Consider the following 19,907-nt stretch of genomic DNA (forward strand, 5'->3'; position numbering starts at 1 on the left):
TAAGGAGGTTCTACCAGCCTCAGACTCTGAATCATTGGGACTGGCTCCTAGACATAAATACCACCTTTAGTGTAATTAAACACTCCTTTGTACATACAACAGTAACAGCCATTTCCCTGCAAGGATTTAAGGTATGCCTTGCAGGTCAGATGTAAAACTGGAAGCATGTTTAGGAGCACAGTTCAGGCTCAATGATTTATTCTTTAAAAATGCGAAAAAAAAAGGAAATGGTAGTCAGATCCTGAGGTTCATACACTTATATGAGTGTAAGGTAAACAATAAACTTTTCATTGTTTTTGCTTGATATTTCTGCATTGAAAAATTTATTTTTGACCTGGTATAAACAAAAGAAAGGAATTTGCTCTTTGGGAGCCCACGAAATGGCTGGTACTGTAAATTCTTAGGGTAAGTATTTTATTACTTATCTCCATCATGACTCTTCAATGAGGATACGTATTTACAGATGGCAATACAAACATAAAAGCTGAATTCCAGACCAATGTCAGGCCAGGCAAATGATCAATGTAAGGCTTCAAAACCTTTCAAGTCATATGCCAACACCTCATTAGCTTGGTGTGCCAGTACCTCGTTCTGAGGTAAAGTATACTTGTCTGAGAATCTAGAAAACTAAAGGGGATTTTTGACAGAATTTGTCTAAAACATTAAAAGAGAGCACTGACAACACTGCTTAGCATTATATGGGAGACACCTATACATGTTTATACAAGGAAGAAGGAAATATATACACACACACACACGTATGTATGTATGCAGTGCTTTTTCTTCTGTAAAAGTATCACAATGGCTCATAAATTAACTGAATTAATTTTAGAAACATCCTTAAAACTGAAAGATGTATCAATATATTTGAACTTGGTACACAAAATCCAAAGTCTGCAATTTAAATGAGTATTAGTAATTTAAAACAGGTGCCATTGCAATCTACATGGAAAACCTTTCCCTCAGGTAAGATATGTTGTGCTCTTTTCTAGCACAGGCTGACAGAAGAAATACACATCTACTGTCACCAGTCCTCTGCCATGTCTTTGAAGCTACCTCATTAGAACTCCCCTGATATAACTACATTTGATGTACTTCTGACAACTTTATCCCACTCTGAGAAGAACAAAAACCTCAAAATAACCAAGTAGATAAAATATCAACACTAATTGCAAGCATCAGTTATACCAGATCAACCTTTCTGGCAAATCCTGATAGAGTTGAGGTTTGCAATTTAACTGACCCGTGGACCAATCTCAGACTTGTTCTTATTAACTCATCTTTTAATCCACTTAGATATCTCTATGTCTCTGAACCAGCAGCTTAAAAATATAGAGATCCCAGAAAATGAGATAGAAAAACAAGAATAATGAAATATTATATTGGAACAGGATTTGTTTCCTTCTTTAGAGAGACCAGGTTCAGTCTGAAGTCTTTAAAGCACCTACTTCTCAAGCTACAGCTGAGGTTAAAGATTACTACTTTTCTTTATTACAATTTTTGGCCTACAGAGACTTTTTGAGTCCAGATTTCTCTCCATAACTTCAAGTGAAGTAACTTCACTATGATGAAAAGTTTTGAAACAGCTATTTAGAGTTAGCACAGACTTAGTATATTCTCTATTCTTAACTTGCCCAGTAACTGCTTAAGACTACAACCTTAAGTCCCAAAATTCTGTGGTAGTAAAGAAATTTTAAATATATGTATTTATTTACTTACCAGTGCAAATTCATGTGATACTCTTCCATCTGGAGGCAGTCTAGCTCCAAAACCTAGAGCTGGGAACATTTTATCACTATCATAGTCCTGAATTATTTCACCAACAGCTCTCAATGCCATGCCATAAGCATTCAGCTGATAGGGATTCATGTAGTGCAGTGAAGTTGGCTGTGAAGGGTTACCTGTCGAAGCAAGGATCAGATTTACTTTAAAACTGAATCACTTCAGAATTTTCTCTCTTAAAAATAAGTTGTATCAGGTAAAATGCAGTGTTTTGAATAAATTTTAAAAGTGGTAGTTTTCTAGTAGTTCTAAATACATTTTAGCAGAAGTAGCTGGATTTCAGCTTCGAAAAGACAGCAAGAAACTTGTAGATTTGTGCAATTTATACACTTTTAAGATGAAATTGACAAACGTATTATGACATTCTGAAAGCAGCTTTGGAGGAGGATCACAATTTATCTCTACTTCATCCCACTTCAGACTCACTCTACCTGGAAGTATTTGGCCCTTCTCAGTGGGCTCTTCAAAGTTTTCTCCCAGCAGTTATAAAAAACGAAACAATAATAACAATGATAAATCAAAAACCACACAGATATTTGCAAACTGTTTGTGGTTATGAAATTTTATATGTAGCTTTCCCAACTTTTATCTATTCTGTTTGCCCTGCTTTTCTCGACAGGAATTGGCCTCTCATCTGTTGCTCAGCAAAATGGAATCCTGAGTCCAGGGGGTGCCAGCTGTACACTGTTACAAACACACATATGAACACTTAGAACTGAACACAGCACAAACACACACAAGAGGTTTATTTTTATTCTTACCATTGGAGGCTGTGAAATCAATAGCAACTGTGAAATTGATTTGGGTTCTGCAGAAAGAGCAAACACAAATCTTATTAATAGCTGTACTGCTATGTAGAAAAATAAACAGATGGTAACAAGTTGTGGACAAACTGTATGACACTGACTTTCTAATAGAGGAAATGAACACTGAAATACTCATATAAGGTTCAAGCCAAGGGCTACACAACACTAACTTATTAACACGCTGAAAACAGTTACTTTACTCCATCATTCTTTTTTTCATTGTTTATTAAAAATACTAAATAAAAAAGTCAATAAGAACTTAACTTCCATAAATATTATTAACTCCTTTTAACAGTAATACTGATTTTTTTCCTTGGGCATATTTTAACCCTGGTCATGCAAGATGTCCTCTCCCAGCTGAGGTGGAATACCCAAACAGAGCCATGTGCCTCCTGGATTCAGTGCTGCATAGATCACTACTACTTTGCCAGAATTTAGCTGGTATAGAAATACATGGTCTACTTGAAAGTGGACAGGTGATTTTATTCTATATTCCTACATACCACAAAAAATGAAGAAAGTATCTTAAAAGGAACAGCAATCCTCACCTCACAGCCACAGAGAAAGAAAAGTGAAACTTGTCATCTTTTAATGAGTTCCATCAGTACTGATAAACATGTGGAAACAAATTAAGCCTGAATGTGGTTTTTGACTAGGCTTGATTAGGTTTTTTAAATAGTACATTGGAAGGAGTCATGGATTTCCCCCTGTGGCTTCAGAATGACAACCAGCTGGGCTGCCAGCAAGGGGGAGCAGTTGAAGCTTTGAGGACCACTTCCTGCACAGAACTCTGCAACAGAGCTGTCACAGTAACTGATTCTACCAAGAGGCTGCATCCTCTCCACGGCACTTATAATTTCCCCTTTGCAGATGCTTATTGAGCCAAATGCTGTAACAGCATACAGAAGATTTTTCAGATAAAGTCTCTTCAAAATCTTCCTCTTACATAGTTTTATTACCCCTTGATAGTCTCCAATCATACAAGACACACATGGCAAAGCTTCCAAAATACCTAGCTGTGGCAGCCCTTGCTTTGTAAATTTCTCATTCCAGGTCTCCTGTGAACAGCAAATATGCCTCCATTACAGTGGATAGTGTACTGCTTGGTTAGAACAGCTGTCATGAAAGGAGATCTGAATATCTCTTTTGACCATCAATGATTCAATATAGTACAGTTAAAAATATGTGTCCAAATCCTTTTGAATCCAAAAAATGTGTGGGTGTTCATTTCTAAAGACCTGGATGAAGTTGAGGCTTTTAACACGATAGAAGAAAACATTTCCTCTTATTTTCCACTTATCTGGGACTGAAGATATGACAAGATATTTCAGTTGCAAAAGGAATCAGCTCCTGAATATTACTGATTTACAAATAACTAGCTCACCATCTTTTCCAATAAGTCAACCAGGCAAAAAAAAAAAAAAAAAAGGAAAAGAAAAAAAAAAAGACTAAATACTAAACTAGGTTTGACATATCTGTAAATACAATTGCTTTCCTTTCCAAGAATGTATCCCTTACATTGCTTAACTTATTCATATATTTGAAGGTGTTTTGATAGGAATGTTACCAACTGGGGCTGTATTAAGCAGCAGGAGAAATGTGATTTTGAAATACAGATTATTTTTAGCACAACATACTTACTTTAAATGTGGGAAGGCTGGTGTGGCAAAATACATTATTAAGTATCAAGATGCAAGGAAAAGCCAGCTATTAAGATGACACTATTTGATGTAATTTTCAGAAACAAAAGAGACACCATCCTCTTTTCTGCCATATTGCTGTAAAATCCAGTCTTATGAAGTAAAACAAAATCTCAGTTTATGTATAAAACTCTATTTCATTTTCCTAAGTCCTTTAAGAAAACAACTTAATAGATGATACTGGTAATGGAATATCCCAATTAAACAGGAGCAGACTCAAAACATAAATGAAATCAATACTGTAATCATAATTTGTTAAAGCTGTCAACATTTCCAGGACATCTGCATTAATTCTAAACACTTCAAATGAATTAAAATGGAAGTTTTGAACATAAAGTATTTTATAAGCACCCATTTATGGAAGAGCAAATATGCAGTTGAGCCTATTGCAGAATCAGTGCTTTCTACCTCTTGCCTATCTAAATGGAAGAAAAACAGAGAACTAAAAAAAAAAATTTGGAGGACATGATGGGAAAACAGACTGATTAATGACAAAATCTTCTCTATCCCCTTCCATCAAATATTTGTCAACTGGACTTTAACTGATATGTAGTAATATTAAATGAGACAAACAAAGGAAGGGAGAAGCCTAGAAAATAACTCTGAGTAAGCCTCCTTGTCATGTTTACATAACTGCCTATGCTACAGAAAGAAAGGTAAGATTTTATACAAGTACTTCTACAGTTTTCACTGGCATGTACACAGAAATAATTGTATGAATCACTAAAAAAGATTCTATATAAAATAATTAAGTATTACTGCTCATACTTTTAAACATGGAGCATTCTACTGTATTTTATCGCTTTTTTGTAAAAAGCAGAAAAAAGTTTAAGTGGAACTTATTAGTATCACAAGTCTTCTTTGACTTGCAGTTAATGAGATATACACAAAATATCAATAAGAACGACACAATATTATTGTATTCAAAATTTATGCGACTTTTTCTGAAGAATGTAGATAATTAGGTTCATTAACTTGTACCATAACATCTCAATGAGGAATGTGAAACACTACCTTGAAAAGATTATATAAGCAGCCCCTATGTAATTTTCTTTTCCAATTTAAACATAAACTTCAATTCCTCAGTTTCTTATACCTGCTCTTTCTGTAGAGATGAATTCTGAATGAATGGGGAATAGGACAGTCACGGCATATTTGTACAACACACTTGAAAGGAAACAGCTGCACTAGAGGCAAGACTGTTTCTTCATGCATTTGTGCATACACAGATTTCAATCAATAGAAATTTCTGGTAAACATGGATGGATGGCCATTTTCAACTTCTGTCAAAGTCCACAACAGGAATGTAAGACTGCCACTGTTGGGACCAAAGGCAAAGCCCCATATAGCTACTGTCAAAACACAGCACAGACTTCTTTTTAATTTACACTGAACTCTGTCTGAAGACTTCAAAAAAAATCCCCAAAAAACTGAACTTGTTTCTTCAGGTAATCAATGCTCTAAAAACCATGTGGAACGTATACTCAGACTTTATTTTCCAAAAATCCAAAAGTGCGTGCCTAGGAATGCATAATAAATTTCAATTTATTTTAGACAAGTATAGTGTTCTGGCAGGGATGTTAAGAGCCAGAAATTTTTCAGATTTGGTCCCATTTCCAAGCATGTAAGACATTTGACACTTCGGTCTCTACTTCTCTTTAGAAGAAATGATGATAAATGAAAAACTGAATGTGTTAAAAATTTTAATTAGTATTGAAAAAATGCCTCTGATGGGGAAAAGTCTCAATAAACGCCAATATTAAATCCACCAAAGCTCAGTATAATCGGAAGAAACAGACAGCATTTTAATAATTTAATAATATATAGATAATTCCCTTTTGTTTAATCAAATATTCTTTGCTGAGCAGAGGTCACTCTTTCTCAGTGTTTTAGTATCAACTCCAATTCTAACACTATAAGCAAAGTTCCATAACTTAACTTAGTAACTATGTGCATGCTTCATGTAGGAAAGTATAGCCCCTAAAATGAAGAAATAATACAGCTCCTTACAGATGCCACTGAGAGCCATAAACAAATTGTGAAAACAAGAAAGGTTTGTTGCTAATCACATACCCGCCTTTAATATAGTCAAGGAATGAAACTTCTGTTTCAATTAGGAAGGAAAGCAATGTTACCTGAAAGCAAATAAAAGAGAGTCAGACAAGAATTGTGTGTTTCCCAGTTGAACAAGTAGAGACATAAGCACAATGTTTTTCGAGCTCTGTCCTTAGGATGTAATTTCCTACAGTATTAAGGGAAAAAAGAAGATTAAAAAAGATATTAAATAATTTCGGTAGGCAGCTCTTGAAAGGGAAGAGACAGATTGAGAAGTATATAATTGCCTTCTTTTTTTTTTTATTTAAGGAGAAGATAAAGGGCAAAAGATTGCATTCCAGAGCAGATTACCACATACATATTTTCTGATTTCTGTGTACTACACCTACAATTGAATATTACAGGGTATATGATAATGTATTCTATGAGCACTTCAACAAAATGAAGTTTTGTTGTTTAAAGAACTCAATTACAATTATTTATGTCATTAGTCATCTCACTTTAAAAGCAATATCGAGTATTGATGCAAGCCTAGAATGCAAAAATCTAATAAAATATATAGGAAATATATAAATTTTTTTAAAGTAGTATGTGTATATATAAGTACGTATGTATGCATATATATATACGTATTCACATTTATATATTTTTATACATATATAAATGCAAAGGTAAGAAATTTCAGCAGTTTCCGATTTTATCATTCAGAAATGACAGAGATACAAAACACAGAGTAATCTAAAAGTGTTACTGGCATTTTCAGCAAGCAAGTCACAGAAGAATAAACTCAAGTGGAAAAGATTCAGCATTTAAGATCTTCATATACTGTACAATATTTATGAAGCAAAGAATTAAAGTTATTTTAATTTCGTTACATAAATTCTCTCATTATATAATTGCAGCAGGCAGTCAGTGAAAACTGCTTAAGTAACTACTCAGAGCAAATCCACTAATCAAGATACAAGGAACAAAAAGGGAAAGGAAGTCTATCACAAAATTTTGTGTCCACTTGCAGCAAATATAAAAATTGAAAATACTCCTATGCTGTAAACTTAAGACTCAGAATGAGATTACAGGTAGTAATTCTGTTTTTTATCCAACTTCCTTTGTCACAGTTCTGTGTGACTGAGTGATTAGCTAAGCTTAAAATCACCAAGTTACCCTTCTAGCTGAGAACAAAAAACCCTAACCATGTTCTACCAGGCATAGTCTTGCAAAGAAGACCAAAATTTCGATGCATTTTCCCACTGGACACAGTAATATTAATGGTTGATCTGTTCATACAGCTGGTTATCTTGTCCCTAATTAATCTAAGCAAATATTTTCACTGCATCTGATTTTAAAAGTCAAAAAATGGAAGCAACTCCCAAAGTGGCTGAAGTATTTACTTACATGTAGGCAACAACTACCAATGCTTCAAATTTTTTATTTCACTACTAGGCTTTGTTTAAAACCAATCACGTATTCTGAAACACTTGCACCTAGTATGTAATTTGACTGCCTGAATTTAAAATGACACCGTAAGTAATAATAAATTGAGATGTGCACTGTATGTACATAGTCCTTAAATGCAATAGTGAGATAGCAGTCAATGATTTATATCCACTGTAAATTCTCCAGAACTCTACCTCCTATTAATGAAAATTATGGTCTTGGTGCCTGGCTTGCAAATTTAAAAATTTGCGCGATAAAGAATATCTTGGGTAAATGATGAGGACAAGAAAAACAAAACTGCAGGCAAACACATAAGAAAGTGACCATGTGGAGAAGCAGAAGGGAAGCCTGAAGGACTACTAACAGTAAAGGCAACTGGGGACAGAGATGACTTGATATCAAAAAGAATTTACAGAACCAACAGAAGAGAAGGAAAAAGAAAAGGTAAAGAAGGAAAAAGGAAACAATATTACTAACAACTGTTTATTAGTAATTTTCCTGTAATTGGAAGTAAAGAACAACAAGACACAGCTGATTTTGCCTGTTCAAACACGAGTAAAATATATTTTTTCAAATGCAGATAGACGCTTCACTACTTATGAAGATGTCAAAGTATTTTAAACCAAAATCAACATGAAAATAGAATGTGAAACTATATTTTTATGCCTTTCCGTGCCTAAGGCAGATTTCATACCTAAAATTTTGGTATGAAATTTTGGTACACTTTTAGCACTGGTTGAAAACAACCACTTTACATAAGTTTCTCACTCACTAATTTAATGCAATAGAACTTGATTTTAACATAAGATTTTAGTAAAAGGAATATGTTAGCATAGAATAAATTACCTAATGAATTATATATCGTATGGTAAATTTTAATAGGCAAGTTGCTTCTGCCAGTTTTTCATGATTTAAAGCAAAGGTAGAAAAATAAGAGTTTATTTTCTCACTGATAAACAGACTTAGACAAGAATGTGACAATGTCAAAACATTCCTTCAAGGCTACTTTTCAGCATGAAAGTAGCCCTAATGACTTCGGTGGAACTGTTCATGTGGAAAAAACCCACATGGTGGATGTGTTTACAAAAAACATCTCTTATAACTGATTACGTTTTCCAATATACCAATCCTCAACATTTATCTTCACTTCTTTGTAAATGATGTTCTGAACATCATGGGCACCAGGATATCAAAGCTGAGCAAGTGCTGAAGGGAAACAATTGCATTGCTAGCAAATGGCTCATAAACATGAGAACAGAAGATGAAATGCAAACCAAAAAAGAGAAATTCTCATCCAAAAACAACACTAATGGATCTTTCAAAATAAATTTACAAAAAGCCTGTTGGTAATAAAAATGCTGACTCTTTTCTATTCAGCCATAATAAGCACACTGGCTTTTAATAATGCTAGCCCAGTAGATAAATTTAAAAAGAAAATAAGAAAATTTATTTGTAGAAGTGCAGGAAAGTTTCAGATAAAATTTTTAAAATGTTCAGTCCAATGGTTTCAATTACTTGACTGAAATTTGGGTAGAGCTTATTTTGAAAACCACTGGCAACTTAACAGCACACTTAGACAAATTTTATATCAAACTCTTCATATAAAAAAAAAATCTGAAAATAAACGCTGTGTAAAAGTAAATCGTTTATTGCAGCCTTGACAGAAAGTTGTATTTTAATCCTGTAAAATTACAAGTCAACTACACTCTGTCTGGAGCAAGAAGAAAAACATCCAGTAACATAAAATATATTTACTTACTGTTCCAGAATTAACATACTTTTTCTTTTTTCCTTTTTTCTTTGGATTTATTACCTAGAAACACAGATACAAACATTAAAGTAGTATGATCCAATATAAAGTGTAATGTATTTTCAATGCAGAAAGTATTCTGTTTTCAGCACATTCTAAGTGTATTCAGCATCCTGTTTACTGATGCATCTTGATGCAGGGATCTATGCATGTTGAAAACCAGTGAATTTATCTTCATGGTACTTGCCAGGTGAGCCAGTGCTGGTACTCATATTTGACAAATAAGAGATGGGGCAACAGAGGTAACAATGTTTATTATATTTGAGAGCTCAGTGAAGCACACTCCGAATTTTCACAAGATTCTTAATTTCTGTATTATATATATTCTGTATTTCTGTGGCAGTATTTCAGGGTATATTGTCACAATTTTGTCACCTCACAATGCATCTCTTCACAATCCAGTTAATCTGTTTCCATCTGCTCCTCATAACACTTGAAAAACATGAGAGTTTTCTACTCCCAATTTCTATACTTGGTGCAATGACAAGATGTGGCTGACGGGGAGATCAAATTTCATGAAATAGGTAATTTCATGAAAATGTTGAAGATCACCCCCTGATGCGCATACAGGAGTTGGGGGGAAGGGGGGGTCACTCCCCATATCCAAGTATCTTCACGGAGCTGGACTACAAAGCATTAAACAGTTTTCTTGAATGTCTGGAACCCACACCCATACAATTTCTCACTGTAGTCACCAATAATTTTTTTCCCCTTTTGAATACCTACAAAAGTCAAGTCTCAGTGAATTTTGTTACATACACACGAAAATGTACTCCTGCTTTTCCAGAAATGCCCATGGAATTGGAAGGAGAACATTATTTTGTTAATTAGGTCATTCAACTATCTCCTATATATTTCGGAAATTCAATGCCTTATGGCTTACTGCCGAGTTTTACTGTAAACTACTCAGAGATGTTCTGCAAATGATAAGGAATGAAAATATTCCCAATTGCAATCTTAGTAACTTATCTGGTATAAAATATTAAAAGAATTTTGCCTGAAATTGGCAAACTAGTAATACTTGTCTTCCAAAGATTTTCACCCCCAACCAAAATGAAATGACATTTAAAGATTCTATTCCTGGCACAACACAGAACAGCTGTGAAATGTAAGGCAGGAAGATACAACTATGATTTAGGGTCTTCCCAAACAGGCTAAACAAGTGACTCACTCTTTTCCCCAGTATTCCACTCTGATGTTATACAGTAAATATTCTGCAAAGCTTTTACTCCTTTTACACACATGTAAGCCTGTTAACACAAAATCCCAAGTAAAGCCTGTGTAATGGAGGTAATTAAACAATGCAGTAATTCTTGTTGAATCAAAATCTTAGCCAGAAAGTGACTCCTGCTGACATCTGCCCAGAATAGGAAGATGCAGGTAACAGGCTGCCTGTCTGCCCTGTGGCAGTTCATTCGCTGCTCTCCAGAATTCAATGGTCAGGCCTGAATTAGCAGCATATTGCTTGCCAGCAGTCATTAAATGCCAAAAAGAAGATTCATTTTAACTTTCTGCTTCAGGTAACTTGACAACTGGCTTCTTAAGAATTGCAAGGAACTGCACTAGAGCTTGGAGTGAAGTATCATGCGAAACAAGGCATCTACTTGGGGCAAAGATGAATTACATGACAGCTTTTTTTCTCTCCTGTAATTCACAGTACTATAATTATTATGATATTTACATGGGTTTTTTTCAAATTCCAGATAACTTTAGAAATTAACATTTTTTAGCCTCTGAAAGTTTTACATCCCTGCAGGAATCTAGAAAGCCACATGAATTATAATGAACCTATTAAAAAAAATCTCAATTGCAAAGAGGTGATTCTAGCAAGGTTCCTAATCTTTAAATATGGACACTCACTCAAACTCCTCTACCTGCCTTGAGTTAGTTTGTAAAAGCAAAACGTTTAACAATTTTGCCCAGTAAAATCTTTTGTTCTGACACTGTACAGACTAATCAAGTAGAAGCAGTAGTACCCAAGTATGAAGGATTGCAGTGTAGGGAGGCAAACATGAGTTGCTCAGGAAATGTACGCTGTTGCTGGGAGTATGATACTGACACTGTATTTAAGAAACTGAAAAATTACTTAAGATGTTATGACAGCATATTCCTGGTAGGGTAGGATTTACATCAGTGATACCACAGGAAAGGACATTTTCACTGCACACACTAATCTGTGTTATGACACTATTCACAGGAAACTACTGTAACTTACTGTAACTCTGGGGTTGATCTTAGATCTAAATGAGAAAAAAAATCACGGCTTTTAAGTTATCTTTGTCCTGCTTTGCACAGCAGCATCTTTGCTCATCTTCAAAATAAAAGTGCAGTGCATAATTGGAGCACCTTCCTTCCCTGCCTTTTTAGTGCTTACCTAAACCATTATATTTGTTACCATCTATATCAGGACTACGAAAACACTGGAGTTTAATGGCAGTAGTCTGAGACCAATTAAAGGATACCTTAAGGAATAATAAAGATCTGCAGATGCAGAAGCAAAAAAAAAAAAAAAAAAAAAAAAGGTTATAGCCATACAGGCTTGTCTTCTCATTAGAGGCAATAATTACTTTCCATTGTTTTCAGTGTTTTCCATTGTTGTTTTCTCATTTATTTCCTGAGAGTGAGTAAATACTCATAATACTTACCTCATAAACATTGAACTGAGACTGCCCTCTCGACAACTCTCTGTAACTTGTTGTGAATTCTCCAATGAAATCGTGGCTGTTGGAAAAATAAGATTTTAAATCAAATGCACAACATTTAGGAATTTAAACACGTATTTTATTTATTAATGCAAAAGGAACACACAGCCACTATGAACTGACATCCAATAAACAAGTAATGGCAACAGATATAATTTGTTTAAAAATCTTTATTACTCCCTCTATTTTGTGTTCATCCTATTAGTAATGCAAATTTAGAGTTGTAAGGCATTGGCTTAAATCCTTTTGATGGCTTTTGCTTAACTTAGCTGCACAATGAGGACTGTGTTGAAAATCAGTGATTGACTCCAATATAAGTCTACAGAATCTGAAAAGACAGAGTGGGCTACCACAGACTGTCACCATCTCCTCAGTGGATGAGCACTGGCACTCAGACTGAACTGTGTTTGAGGTTATGTGAGAGAAAGGGAGTAACTGAAAGCATGAAAGGAGTAACTGAAACTAGAAAAGAGCAGCCCTCCCCCTATATAACATGACATTGAACTTTTAAGGGGAAAACCCAAAGCTTATTTCGGCTCCTCTGTGTTCCCATCTGGGAAGAGAGCAGCAATCCACTGAGGCTGCTCAGCTTATGATATTACTGGAAAGCAGATCTTAACCTAACAGAAAAGCAGTGGTTGTCAAGCTTCTCCTTTCTAAATTCTATTCCTGCTCCAAGAATACATTTGGCACTCCTGTGCTGTCATTCACTTTTTAAAAACTGCTTTGTCAACGCATAACAGGGCTGGCACATTGCCCAGGAGCCACTGTGAGCACAGTGGCCAGAGGGAGCTGTAGTGGGGGAGGCACTGCTGAGGAAGGGATCAGGGAACTGGGGCACAGACACCACAGGGCTGCCAGATGTGAGCAAGCTGCAGGTTTGTATCTCAGACAGGTACCTGGAATGGAAGGACTGCAGGGGTCAGTGCCCCAACCATCAGCTACACAACTCCCAGCAGTCACAAGGTCTGCTCCCAGTCTCTGCTCTGCCCAGGTGAACTTTGCTGCTCCACATTTTCCCAGCTGTGCCTTAACAGGGCATTGTATTTCCTCTACACTCTGCCTCCATAGCTGGTGAGCTATGAAGCTAACTGTTTTACCTTCCCTCCAATGGTAAATTACAACAGAAATTCAAAGTTTTATGACTTCGTGACTTGCAAAACTTGTTTTTAAGAAATTCAGCACAGTTCTAATTGAGCTATATTAAAAGAAAATTAAAATAAATCTGAATGTTGCAAGACGAAAAATAGAAACAATCCATAGCAACATGAAATTTCTTTCTTGCTTTATTAATAATGAAATTAAACAAAAAAACCCCTCAAATATAAATTTAATTTCCTGAAATCAGCATGAATTCACAAAATATATAAATCAAACAACTAAAAGGTTCAGTCATCATGCTAACACAAAATAAGCAAAGCACACTGCAAGCTTGAGAAATACTGTATGTTGAAGATATTCCTAATTATCCAGATTCAGAAGGGACCACTTCACATGAAACACTCCCCTTTCAGCTGGAAGATCATCAAATTGCTTCCAAAACAAAGACTTTTCATAAGAAATGTATTTTGGAGGTATATCTCTGCTTAAATGCTCTCCAGACTGCAAGGACTATTTAAGCAGGGAACAGAGGAAGCCATCCACAAGGCGTACTCAATCTTAGGTAACGATGGCACAGGAGAAAAATATATATTGCTCAAAATGGAACTTTTCCCTTTTTTAACAGTTCTAACCTTCTATTTTCAAATCAGGTTTTACATTTTGAAGGCAGAAATTAAAACAATAGCTCAATGACTACCTACAAACACACCGCAGAACAGGAAACATGAGCCATTCCAGACAGGACTGTCCCTGGGGAGCAAAAGAATCTGTACGGCTTCAAAGTAATTGCTCCTTTAATTCTAAGACATGGAAACCCTCCTTTCCCTATGGCTACATACAAACACTGACAAGACCTGAGCTAGAAAGATATGATTCCTCTGATGAATCATGTTAAAAAGGTATGGGCATGCATAACTAGTCTCAGAGCCCCCTGCACTTAAAAGAGCATCAGCTTGGATTTTTACACTCAGTACTCAGGTGGATGTACATGCCACCACTAGACTGGCTCTGAGGGCTGAGCACCTGCTGGACAAAACATGCCTTTGCCAGATGTATAAGTTATTAAGAAAATATTCCAGTATTAATCATCACACTTCAGCAAATTGATCTACTTATTTCTTCTGGATTGAGAATCCAAAGTACCTTTTCTCTTTGCCTGCCTAACACTAAATTTTCCTAGACCTACAGATTTTCATCCATGAGTGGCATATCAGAACACTGAACCAGAGAGTCTTACTACACAAAATTATCACTTAAAGCCCATCTCCCTAAGTTTTCCACTTTTAGCCTTATGTTTTGAAGTGCTGAGGATCACTTTCAAGACTGTATTAACTTTGTAATTTTTTATTATCTAAAGGAAAAAACCAATATAGGAAAGGACAATCATGATGAGAAACACGTCAATGAGTAATGAGAAAATGCAAGAATTTAAAAATCAACTGTCTAGCTGGAGAAGGAAGATGGAGACAAAAAATAAGAAATTAGAATCTGAAATTTAAAATCTCTCCTGCAGTATGGATATTCTCAGATGAATGCTTCTGTGGCCCCAGGTTAGCATGACAGCATTTACAGCTTTATAACTCAACACCCCCCAGTTTTCCTATGTAACAGATCATAAACATCAAGACTGAAATGACTTTTGCAACATGTATGCTAAGTGATTTTTTTTCTGAAATTAAATAAAAAAATCTTTCAGAGAGAACTAAAAACATTATAGTATTGCTGATGTGAAGTTGTGCAGTATATTTTTTTCCCCTTCTGTTAGACCTGTTTGCAAGTGCTTCACATATAAGGACACCCAATAAAAAAAACCTAAAAACGTGACTCTGTCAAACAACTGGGCTTGTCCCAAGTAACAAAACCAACTTTTGTGACTTCTTATAGCATCAAATATTTTTGGGTTTGTCACAGCTTTTAGAAACAATAAAATGTATAAGAACAAGTTGCTCACATCTTGACAATTTTTGTGCAAAAGCTGGTTTGGCACAAAGAGATGTTCAATAATTAACAGCGTTAATATTACCAAGGGCACGTATTACTTTTTGTCAAGACATTTTATGTGATGTTTGAAAATAAATAAGCGCTATTTAGTTATTTAATGATAACATAATCATGATATTACATTACAATTACTCTAACAACGTAATTTAGGAATATGAAGGAAGAAGCTCAACCCAACGCACCTTGGTGCTATTTTTCAAAGCACAGGTAACATAGAATGGGGAAAAGGGAAAAAAATACTTCTTAGTCAAGATTCAAGGAGTCAAAATCAAGTCAAGTCATGACTCAGAAATCAAGTATATGCACCATTATTTTGTCTTCCTGATTGCAGAGCAGCCTATAATATTCAGAATAACTTGCTTTGTTATCTAGAGAGCAGGCAATCTTCCAAAGACTGCCCAGTCTGCACATCTCTGGAGCAAACAGATTCAGCTTGGTGAAGTGTCCAGCTGGTGTAACAACAGCTTATAAAAACTGTGCATCATAAACGGAAATTAATATAAAGTGAGGAACAGAAGATTTGTACAAAAAATTGTTAGAGTAACTCTTGAATGGGATTAATTTCAGATATACTTGGCAATGTCAAAGTTAAATTAGACACGTAGGTTTTGCTAAGATCACTATGTAAGTTTATAGGCACCACCAACTGGCAATTTATTCCACGTAGGATGGATTCAATCAGACCATTTTCCCCTGTAAACCACTGAAGTAGCTTAAATGATTAGTTCAATCTACTTGTCTGATTTTTGCATTGTCTAAAGTCATGTGAGATGAGTGCTGTCTCATCTTTCAGAGGAATTTTACATATAAGATGTCAGTGCTGCTGTGCTTCTAAATGCAAAATAGACATAAAGCAAAAAGTAAAAAAAAAATCATACCATTAGAATAAAAAGGAAAACATGTAAATGGTATCCTTCACTTTTTGCTTTTTGCATATTACTTTTATAGGTATTCAGATTGTGATGTGAGCAAACACAGATAATATTTGAAACTATCTGAGACTGGAGAGGCTAATGATTGCCTAAAATCCACAGTATGTTCAAGATTTCACTCAGACTACAGTTACTTAGTGTTATTTGTCAGATTTCTTCCTTGTCTTTTTAATCTTACAGATTTTGGATAAAGTGAGACAGCACATAGGGTTTGATACCTTGATAAAATATAATCTTTATTTTTTATTAACTTAGCAATGCAATTTAACTTTTCATTGCTGGCATATTTTCAAAAAACGTGGTTTATACAGATACATAATAATTTTAAGTACTGTCAAGTCTCATTGAGAAAAGAATGTTAATAGAAATTCTAACAGGGGTGCAATGATTTTTTACTAGTATGGCTTTTTAAATTTAAAAACACTCATCTTAATTGCTAGAATGTGTTATTTTGTCTGTCCAGGGGATATCTGATCAAGAAGGATAAATTTACACTGGCAGGTATTCACAGAGGGTAAACAAGAGATAAGAATGCTTATAAATCAACAAGCTTCATGATGAAAACCAAAAAGACAAAATTATAACCCGAGAAAGCTGAATAGGCTTCTGGATCTTGTCAGCAAGGAAATGAACAGTAGCACAGGATAAATTTGCCCATTATGATTACAAGATATGTTGCCACAGAAGCACAATATCATTAACAGAAGCACAATATCAATATCTGTAATACTAGAAGCAAATTGCATTGGTAGTATTAAAGACATTAACTGCAGAATAAATAATATGCTTTTAAAAATCAAAATGCAAGTGCATACCCATATATTTAAAAATATAAATTAGGATTAACAGGAAACAATTAAGATGGACCAACTTAAATGGAAATAAACATATTACTGTATTACGTTTCAGTTCTAGTACCAAGATTTATGAATACAGTTTCTAATTAAAGTATTAAGATATAAGCTCAAACATTTAAAAAAAAACCAAGAGGTATCAATCCACTGTGTTAAAAAATAATTCTACCTGCTTTGTCAAAATAAAGGCAATTTGAAAGGCTCATTTCATCAGAGAAAAATGTACAGCCAGAAAATTGGGGTTCACAGCTCCTAAGAATAACAGATATTCCTCCTGAATTTAGCAACAGAAATTCCACACATATTCCACTGTCCTCTTTCAAGGGGAGGTACACGAAACTCAGGTCTTCCAACTCCAGTTTGCAACAATGTTTTGATGAAGAAAGACATGGAAATGAACATTCAGACCCAATCTGAAATTAAGGTAATTAATAGGTGGTTTCTACATTGCCATATTTAGGCCACCGTGAGTAGCCATTGCAGGCATGTGCATTTTATCACGTTCCATGGATGAATATACACACAGCAGGTTTGAAATGGCCTAATGTCTCAGTATTTACCACAATTACAAAACACAAGGCTGTATCACAGCAGAATTTTTCCAGTACCTCTAAATATTGACAAATAACTAACTTTCTGTAATATTATGCTGGATACGAACTATTAATATGCTTTAAAATGTATATAAACATGCAGGAATAACCCATAAGTTTAAGAGAAATAATGTCTTACCTTCCATCTCTATCCCAGTCATATACTTCTACTTTGATTGTCCTAAAATAAAATGACAAAACAACAACACAACCCCATTAAAATGTTAAATATGTACCCAGATTGCCTCTAAGGTTAATAGCATAGGGTGCGTTAATTTTTTGTGCCAAATCCAAAAAGCAGAATTTTTCAGTCATTTCTCATGAGACTGCAAATAATCTGTCAGGTAATACAACAGATCTTCATAAATCAGAAGCTAAACACAGTGGAAATTAAGGAAACAATTAAACACACTGGAAGTTTAACAAATATATTTTTACTTGCTGATGCTCTGAATTTTCTGTAGTTTTTAAAACAAATGATTCTTTAAACCTTGAAGTATTATCAAAGTTTTTAAGATCTGTTTCCTTGTGAGTAAAGCGAACCCTTGAGGGCAGCCCTAACCTTGCTTCAGGGATGACTGGGAAACAGATAAAAAGGAAAACACAGACATTTCCTGAATAAAGATCAATCATGTTTCACATACTTACTTCAAGAGTGGATTTCTTAAAATGCAAATACTACAGAGCATATTATCATCAACATCCTTGATGAAACAGGAAAGATACATGAGGATAGCAACAATACATAGTTTAATTCATGTCCTTTTACTACAGAAAGTGTAAATATGTCAGCAAATTCAACTCTCGCTAACAGTGAATCCTATTTGGCCTAAAATGACCTGAACATGGGATAGAAAAATAACACCTCCAGACCTCCTGTATTTTAACTTACTTAACTTACTTTTATTCTTCAGAACAGTTTCACATAAAGTCAAGTCATCAGAGCTGTCTTATTAATAAAGGGGATAAGAATGTAAGCAATTACTTTATCATTTGCTTCCATGAAAGCTGCTCCTCATTCTTCCAATTATATACAGTCAAATATATATTGTTTCATTTTCTTTACTAAGAAGGGACTCTTTGGGGATAAAGCTGAGCAAAAGCTGGTATTATATACAATATAGTATCAAGTAATTCATACCTGGATGTTTTTCACATTTTTTATGATATTCCAAGATAGGTAAAGAAGGACTTGCTTTGTCTGAATGTACCTCTTTTCAAACCAAATTTAAAGGTTCCTAACCACATCATTTGTTATATTTTATAGCTCTTGCATAACTCAGGTTGGATTTAAGTTACCTTACAATGAAAACGGATTAAAATGGAAGTTGTTCTGCAGGACAAAGTGAAAAACAACTCCAAACCTCTTTTCTCCCATCAAGCATTTCAGCCTTAAAACTACTTTCTCCTTCAGAGGAATTCAGCAAAAAAAGGCAATATCACAACATTTTTTTTTCCTAGACAACCATCATTTTACTTACGTTTCAAAACCTGTTATGATAGAACACACCACTAAGTTAAGATTTATGTAAGGCTTAGTAGGATTTAAAAGTTTTGAATTGTCTTAGAAATCTGTGTTCAAATAGCAAAATCATCTCAGTGAGAAAACTCGGATTATTAAAATAAATTATTAAGAATATCAAGATAAATTCCTGAGAAGGAACTTCAGACAGGTAACTACAGTAAGAGCAATTCATCCTTGAATAAAGCTCCTCTCCAGTGAAATTTATTTCATATTAAAGGATTAATTACAGACCTTGACTTTTATCTATTTTGTATGATATGCAAGATATTAAAAGACCTTTCCAATCTTCCTATACTGAAACTTAACCTTTACCTTAAAGGACACAGTTTAGAGGATGGGTTGCCTATTTTAATATTAAAGAAACCCCTTTCATTTAAAAATAATCAAGGTTAGAGATGGGTATATCTCCGTTTTAAAACTTTTATGCAGAAAATAACTAAGTGCTTTTTGAGAGCTCATTCTAAGAGAAGGAACAAAGACATTAGACACTAAGTACTACTGCTGTACTGAAATGCCATTCCTGTGATGACTGAAAACACTGCATAATCACATAATTTGAGAATAATTAAGCAAATCCTGGTCATTCCATAATGAAAACGTGGACAGAATTCA

General features: G+C 34.6%; 1 protein-coding gene across 1 annotated transcript in view; it reads right to left on the reverse strand.

The window, feature by feature from the left end:
• CPNE8 (copine 8) overlaps positions 1 to 19,907 on the reverse strand; it is a 72,849-nt gene that overhangs the window by 14,427 nt on the left and 38,515 nt on the right. Inside the window, exons 10-15 of the mRNA XM_014868965.2 lie at positions 17,910 to 17,951; positions 12,233 to 12,308; positions 9,537 to 9,590; positions 6,362 to 6,423; positions 2,544 to 2,590; positions 1,720 to 1,901 (exon numbers count right to left, since the gene is read on the reverse strand). Coding sequence (XP_014724451.1) covers positions 1,720 to 1,901; positions 2,544 to 2,590; positions 6,362 to 6,423; positions 9,537 to 9,590; positions 12,233 to 12,308; positions 17,910 to 17,951 — 463 coding nt within the window. The remainder of the gene's footprint in view (positions 1 to 1,719; positions 1,902 to 2,543; positions 2,591 to 6,361; positions 6,424 to 9,536; positions 9,591 to 12,232; positions 12,309 to 17,909; positions 17,952 to 19,907) is intronic.

This window comes from Sturnus vulgaris, chromosome 5, assembly GCF_052056855.1.
Source record: "Sturnus vulgaris isolate bStuVul1 chromosome 5, bStuVul1.hap1, whole genome shotgun sequence".
NCBI classification, from domain to species: domain Eukaryota; kingdom Metazoa; phylum Chordata; class Aves; order Passeriformes; family Sturnidae; genus Sturnus; species Sturnus vulgaris.